Source organism: Vigna radiata, chromosome 8 (assembly GCF_000741045.1).
Source record: "Vigna radiata var. radiata cultivar VC1973A chromosome 8, Vradiata_ver6, whole genome shotgun sequence".
Taxonomy (NCBI): domain Eukaryota; kingdom Viridiplantae; phylum Streptophyta; class Magnoliopsida; order Fabales; family Fabaceae; genus Vigna; species Vigna radiata.
The window spans coordinates 38,362,130-38,370,632 of NC_028358.1; the positions used below are offsets into that span (position 1 = coordinate 38,362,130).

An 8,503-nucleotide genomic window follows, 5' to 3' on the forward strand; every position below is an offset into this window, starting at 1 on the left:
TGTTTTTCTATCTAACTCATAACTCATATCGATTGGTGTTTTTTTCAATATTTTCACTAATTTGACTAATAAGTTTGAGGAAAGTATACGGAGAAACAACAAGTTAATCGATCACTTGAAAACCAAAGGGTTAAATATGTTTTTAGTCCCTATACTTTGGGGCGATTTTGGTTTTAATCCCTCTTTCAAACTAAAGTACAATTTAGTCTTTCAACTTTAGAAAACTCTGGTTTTAGTCCCTTTTACCAAATTTTTGAAACAACAAATAAAGTTAAAAAACTTTGGTAAAAAGGACTAAAACCAGAGTTTTCTAAAGTTGAAGGACTAAATTGTACCTTAGTTTGAAAGAGGGACTAAAACCAAAATCGTTCCAAAGTACAGGGACTAAAAACATATTTAACCCAAAACCAAATAAAGATAACGATAATTCGGATAAAAAAAATATTATGAGTAATTAGTATATCAAATTCTTTTATCAAAATATTCAATTGAAAATACCTTAATTAATTATAAAGTACTTAAAACTTAAATAGATATTTTTGTTATAAAAAATAAAATAAGTAATATGGAGTAATTATAGAAATTATCACGATAATATTCATGGAAGTTATTATAATCAATTTTGTATTTAAATTGTCAATTATCATCTTTTAATTTAACTTATATTTAAAATGATTAAAACATATAGAATATAAAATTATAATAAACATTCATATTTTTCATTCTTATTACAATAAAAAAAATCTTATTTTAAAAACTTTAATTTTATTGATTTTATTTTTATTTTATTAATGGTGAAAATAATTGAGCATGCATCTTATACATAGAACTTGTCTCGTAATATGAATTAACCTCAAGTGATTACCCTTTTGTATTTTGCTCTTAAAATTTAAAATTCTTTAAATTTAATTGTATAGTTATAATTTTTTTACACATATTAACATTAATTTCCTCTTGATGAATACGTGACAAGATAGTAAATAACATGCTCAATTATTTTAACAGAGTCCAACGTAATTAATAAAATTAAAATTTTTATACTAAGACTATTGTTTTATTATTCTAAAAATAAAATATATTAAATACTTGTTATACTGAATTAAAAATAATATATATAGTTAACCTTGGCATGGGACACTCATATTTGCACTAGTCCTCAAATCAGTGTAAGTACGATTATTTTGGATAAAGGTGCATTATACATGTCTTCTCATAATAAAGGTTGATGAGAAAAACTAACTTTACTAAATGAGCAGCACGTTAGTCAATGGTTATCGTACGGAATGAGTTCATCTTCCCTACGGACCCAACGACTAAATTAAAACATAACAACAATTAATAATAATAATAATAATTTTACAACACACTGCAAAAGAATGTACTCCATTTTGCCATATTATAATTCAAAACTAACTATTCTATTTATTATAAGTATTTCGTTATACAAAAAGAAACCCCTAACATATATAAATATACACTTTATGTTACACATTTTTATAAACTAAATTGATAGAAGAAGTAAATTTATCCAAAGTCTTATTATTTTCTGCAAAGTTCCTGTTTTAAATTGTTGTATTAACTTACAGTTTTTATTACTCAATTTGTAAAATTTGAGACAGGTGTGCAGTCTTAGGAAAATAATATACAATGTCATCTTTTTTAGCGACATAAATAGTTTTTCTTTTTCTCGTAAAAAATTACATGTATGTTTTTTCTTTCTTAAAAGCATAGGAAGATGAGAAAATCTTAGAATAGATATGTGTATACTGCTTATAGATTTAGATAGAGTTATAACTAATTCGGTTATAATTTTGATGTATAAATATTTGCATTTGTATTATACAGAATTGAGATAATACACAAACTATTTTTTGTCTTCGTGTTTTTCTCTCTATTGCAATCTCAATACTTGGTTTGAATGATGATTCACATTATTTAAGATGGTATCAGAGCTCTTCAATTGAGGAGTTCTGTTGTGCCTCTTATCTTCATTTGATACTTTCCCCTTCTTGATTTCTTTGCGTTTTTTTTACCAAACCAACTCATGGCTATTATTGATCATTACCACACGGTTGAAAATTGTTACAAAAAGAATGACTATCCATGAGGAAGGGATAAGAGGCTATTCATCAAATAGAGGAGGCTTTGGCAGAAGATCAAATTCAGGTTCATACAACTCAAAAGGTTTGCACTTTTTGCAATATCACTGGACACATGGTTGATGAATGCTTTAAGAAGCATGGTTACCTTCCTGGGCATAAATTGTGTCTGTCTTGTATAAAAGATTGATTGTCAAGAAATATTATTTGACAATTATGGGTTTTGGTAAGCTTGGAAATAGATATAAGATTGAAATTAAATTGTGGAAGATATAGGACATTTCCAGAATATAAGGCTATGGTTTGTTGTTCATTTGGTAGTTTAACTCTAATGAGATTAATAGCCTTATAGGATGAATATAGATGTAAGGAAGAAGATACATGGTCTATAGCATGAGAAATTGGTAGCACATTACCTATAAAAGAAGTATTTGGAGAGAAAGTTGTACCAGTTTGATTGATGTGAGAAGTAGTTGTAGAGGATCCCAATTGTGTTTGTTGTTGCAGCAGGGCTATCAAATGTTGATATTGCTGAGGAGTGATTTTTAACTCATTCGAGTAAGATACTTGGGCAGGAGGGTAACCATGTTTCTTAAAGCATTCATCAATAATGTGTCCAGTGATATTACAAAAAATGCAAACCCGTATGAACCTGAATTTGATCTTCTGTCAAAGCCTCCTCTGTTTGATGAATAGCCTTGACCTCCTCTTATCCCTTTGTTGTAGGAGAATCCTGAAGATCTTGATGGATAGTCATTCTTTTTGTAAGAATTTTCAGGCATGTGGTAACGATCAATGACAACCATGAGTTGATCTGGTCAAAAAACGTACAGGAATCAAGAACGGGTAAGAAACGAATGAAGATCAGAGGCACGTCAGAACTCTTCAATTGAAAAGCTCCGATACCATCTTAAATAATGAGAATCGTCATTGAAACCAAGCATTGAGATTGCAATATAAAGAAGAAAGACAACAAAAATAATCTATGTATTATCTGAATTCTGCATAATGCAGATATAAATATTTATATATCAAGATTATAACGGAATATAACGGAATTAGTTATAACTCTATTTAATCTATCAGTAATATACTCAGAATAATAACAAACAAGATTTTAAAACCTGACAAAATATTAAAACTTAACATATATTAAATAAATCTTAATGGATATTAAATAAATCCTACCAAATTAGCTGCAGAAACAGATCAGATCATGGTCATCCCTGCATTAAAAAAACCTGCATCATTTACTCCTACTTTTAACTATATTTTACGTTAATTTTTGCGAGTACTAATCTTATAAAAAGTCACAAGTCTGAGATTTATCAGGAGATTCAACAACAAGATAATGGAGTTTAACCTAAAAAAGGATTTAATTAAGTTTTCATAAAAAGTTATAAAAATTATGAGAAAGAAATTTACATTTAAAATTATAAATTTATAGGTCTTTTCTTATAAAATATTAAAGTTCTCAATAAATAAAATAAAAGCAATTTTCAGAAATTCAGTTTACGAAGAAAATTTTTAGTTCGATAGAAATGAAAAAGTGACGATCACGTCAGTGGAATATTGATCCACCAATCTAAGACTTTTGGGTTCCGACCTGGCATCTAACTCACTTTTGTAAATCTTCTGGTCAGATTAACAGCAACTTAGATGATCAAAATTTCCATTTTCAGATTTCAAGAGTGCATGTTAATTATGGTCGATCATTTAAGTTCACTGGTGCATCACATGTTATCAAGTGGCAATGATTTCAAGCATAATAACTAAAAAAAAAAAAGTAGTATATCCCAATTGAGAGATTGATTAATACAGGTAAATATATGTAATTAAGAAAGACTGTAATAAGGCAGTCATATGATTCTTACACCATGAAATGATCTAAATCTAGATGCAGGAGACAAAGAACATGGAATCTGAAACCACTGTTTGTGTAGCTACAAACCACAAGGAAAACAAAAATCTTAATTATAATTAGTCTTTACAAACAAATGAATCAGTCGTGAGAAGGTGTCAATACATTAACCATAACCTGCATGACCCTCACTCTCGTTTGTAAGGACAATATGTAATTAGCAGTTTCTCTGAAGAGTCCATCCAACCCCAAAGAATGAGAGTTAGGGACAAGGGTCTTCAATGTTCTCACGCGTCTCCGAATCCCATTTGATCCTCTTCTACAACCACCCCTTCTCTTCATCAAAACCCTCCTAGTTGGCCTCCTAACACCCTTCTTTTTGGTTCTCAAACACCCGTATGATGAATTCCTGTTTGCTTCAAGCAGATCCTTCAAAGAGAGGGAGACAAGAGAAGGGTGTGAAGAAATTCCCATGATGAAAACACAAGAGATGGTATGTGGTGTGTGGTATAATAGAATAGCATAACCAAGACAGCATAATTTATATATATGATGGGGTTGATTTGAATTAAGGATTAGAAGGTGGGGGCCACAGTACAATTTGGAAGGAGGGTTCCAAGGGAATGGGAGAGAGACAGGTGTACCTAAGTGTGTGTTGCTTGTTGCTTTGGGCATGTTCTCCAACCCAATGCACATGCATCCACATGATTCTTCTTCACAACACCCAACCTCTCTCTAAACCACCACCTTTCATCACACACACACCTCCACCTAGTAAGACCACCCTGGATTATTCCTCTCCCACTTTCCAAATTCAATGCACTCACCATTTCAATCGCCTCCTTCCAGCTCAATCAACGTGGCATTCCACATATACAAACTCTTCCCTTCATTATATTCACTACCTGCTGCTTCAAAGGAAACCATGTTACTACTCACTCAAACATTAAACTATTACACGACTATTATTTGTCACTGCTTCTCTTAACAAAAAGTCGACCATTTGGATCACAATGTTGGGATAAGATTCATAACCTCTCAGATTCATGAATTTAATCACTCTTCAAAACAACCACCACCTTCTCCTATACGTGTCTATCCCTTATCTTTCCATCCACAAAAACGATACATTGTACTTAGTACTTACACATATACGATGTTAGATGAGATCCGACAAACATTCCTCCTTTCCCTTTAACTTTGAATCTTCTCCGAGCCATGAAGGTGCAGTTCATATGCCTCTCCCCTAAAACATGAAGCCTCACGAAACTACAAACAAATCAAGGACTTAAATAACAATCACATTCATGCATGAGAGTCTCTTCCATGTGGATGATAAAAGCTAAAGCTCCATGCGTGATATATGTAGAAATTTAGAAAAGATATTCATGTATTGTACGAGAGGTAAGATGAATCTATAATTTGCCACACATCTATTTTCATTTATGTTCAAAATTAAGTGATACTAAATCTTCATAGCTAGATTCTGTGGTCCTCAATTTAAATCTTAATGAGATTGTTGGAATCAAATTTCTAACCTTTTACGAATCCTTCCCACCAAGTTAGTCTCCCTTTTATGGGATGACATTCTTTCATTCGGTTATTAGTTTTTTTTTTAAAGCTTAATATCCCTGATGGTCCCTATTTTCGTCAAGTTTGTTCACTTTGGTCTCCATGTTTTTTTTTCTGTTCAATTTTGTCCTAAAGAATGTAAATTTTGTTCAATTTGGTCCTTTTTGCTGACGCCGTTTAAATCATTAACGGCCAGATCTCTACATGTGCAATTAGAGAATAAACTGTCATTTATGTTCTGACATGGACTAGATTAGTCATCATCATAGGGACTACATTCGGAAATAATTAACAGAAATGAGGACTAGATTGAACAACCTTCATTCATTACAAAACATAAAGCCACATCACCATCTTCTTCAACCTTCAGCCCAACCAAAAATAGAAACCCTACTTTCTTTTTAAAAATCTAACCCTAGCGCCGCCACACCTAAACCCTCAGGCCACCACCGCAATCACCACATACCTGCAAACGAAACCCAGAAGACCATTACCATGACCACCTCCACGCACCACCATCTTCATCGCGTGCCTTCACCATCATCTTCTTCCCAGTTTGCGCTGCCACCATAGCGATTAAGGGTTTCGATTTGGGGTTTTTTGTTATGTTATCTGGTTTTTGTAAATTGGAATGTATGATTTTCGTTTCAAAATTGATTTGGGGAATTCTTGGTTCTTCTCTGTTTTGCGAGTGGTTAGGGATTTTGTTCTTTCCTGCAGGTATGGGTTTTGCGAAGTGAGGGATGAAGGTTCAAATTGGGAATGTTAGGGTTTCCGAACTTGGGGTTTTTTGTTTTGGGTTTATTTGATTCGCGATAATGGGTTTCGTGGTGATTGTTGTTGGATGCACGGGTGGCGCCAATGAAGGTGCTGGGTGGTGTTTTTGGGTGGTTGTTGGACAGAGAAAATGATGGAGGTGAGAAGATGGTGGTTGGTCGTGACCGTGGCGGCGGTGGTTAGGGTTAGGTGGTGGCTAGGGTTTTTGTGTAAGGGGAAATTAGGGTTTCTGGAGGTAGGAGATGATGATGACGTGTCATGATGTGTCATTGATTGGACAACTAGACAGTTGGCCGTTAACGATTTAAACGGCGTTAGCAAAAAGGACCAAATTGAACAAAATTTACACTCTTTAGGACAACATTGAACAGAAAAAAAACATGGAGACCAAAGTGAACAAACTTGACGAAAATAGAGATCATCAGGAATATTAAGCTTTTTTTAATGAATAACATTGATATATATTGCTCATAAATATAGATTTTTTTTTTCTACCCATTCATATTTTACTTCCAAAAGCAATAAACTTTGCATTATAGTTTATCATTGATACTGTGACACGCATCCAATGTCTAGCAAAGGAGATTGAGATCCCCTACAATAAAATAGAGAGCAATGAAGTTGTGTTTTTCTCTTTAGGAGAGATCTTAACCCGTGCTTAGCTGGATAATCAATAAGCTCGCAAATGATATACCAGACCATTTGGAACAAGTCAGGTCAATAATAATACACATGTATATGTATAGGGATTTTTATGGTTTTTTTGTCGTAATAAAATTGTGAAACAATTTTTTACAACAAAAAAAATTGTCAAATAGAAAGATGTGCGATAAATTATATTTTTATGATTGTTATTATATCTGTAATTTCAACTTCTTCTCGTAAACAGATTATATAGTTTTATAATTAAAAATTACCATATAAATTTACATATTATTTTAATAAGTATAAGCGTATTTTTAGGAAAAAAAACATATAAAACAACATCCACTCTGTTAGTTGTTAATTAATTCTGAGATATAACATTAAGTTTGAATATAAATAAGCAGCTTCATTTGGTTGTTTGATGTAACATAGTATGTTAGAGAAGCTTTGAAGGTGGTTATGAAAATCACACAAGTCAATCAAGAGATATTTATTTATGCATTCATTAAAAGAATAACATGTTTGAAAAGTCATATATAGATAAAAGTAAAACATGACAAAGGTTAGATATTGAGTCTCATGCTAATTGAAGTTGGAAAGGTAACAACTAAAAAAATGGACAAAAAAAAAAGTACTCACTTATAAAAGAATTAGAGTACCCATCAAAAGGAATTAAATTTTAAGAAACAATATATTTTAACTTAAGAACAATGTGTAATGTTACTCCATATGATCACATGTGATTATTTAACTATATTAGAGAGAGCTATTGAAAATATGAATACCAGAATGTCCTCACTTATGACTAATGTTATTCCATATTGAAAATATGAATACCAGAATGTGTAATGTTATTCCATATTGAACCAAGTGTCCTCACTTATGACTAAGAGAGAGCTATTGAAAATATGAATACCAGAAACAACTATATTAGAGAAATAACTGTATATGACAAACAAAATAAAATGCATGTTTTGAGTATTTATGGGAAGAAAGATTGATTGAGGCATTTTAAAATCAAATTCACAAATTTACTTAAATTTTGTTCCTACCAACTTTAAGCCTATGATTACTTATCAAGTTTCAATCTTTTGAATTCTCAACAAACAATAATGCTTTAAGGTTAACAGTCTTAAAATTACTAATGAATCATGTTCTATCTCTAGATACAAACACCATTTTATACTTTGTCTCCATTCTAGGTTACAAAATATATTTTCTAACATGTCAAGAAACAATAATCAAGCCACGAGTGATCAAGCCAAACATTAAGCATAGAACAAGATATTAACTTGAATTAGAAAAACATATGTATTAACTACACAAAAACGCATAAAAATTCAATTTATTACATATAATATCAACGAATAAATTTAACTCTTCTTGGTGGAGAACTTAGATCTACAAATTTAAGAGATATCGAAGAAATTAATACCAAAGAGAATGAGACTTTTTTCCCACGGCACCTAGTAGTTGCTCCAAGCTCCAATCACGTCTCTCATTCACATCTCCAACTTTAATTCATAGTTCCTTTTCCTTTTCAACTTAC

General features: G+C 31.7%; 1 protein-coding gene across 1 annotated transcript; it reads right to left on the reverse strand.

Annotated features, from left to right (window-relative positions):
* Nucleotides 1-3,893: 3,893 nt before the first annotated feature.
* On the reverse strand, nt 3,894-4,490 carry LOC111242319 (transcription factor UPBEAT1). The gene has a single exon (XM_022784980.1). It carries the CDS (start codon nt 4,432-4,434, stop codon nt 4,102-4,104), a length of 333 nt encoding a protein of 110 aa, XP_022640701.1. The 5' UTR covers nt 4,435-4,490; the 3' UTR covers nt 3,894-4,101.
* Nucleotides 4,491-8,503: the final 4,013 nt, after the last annotated feature.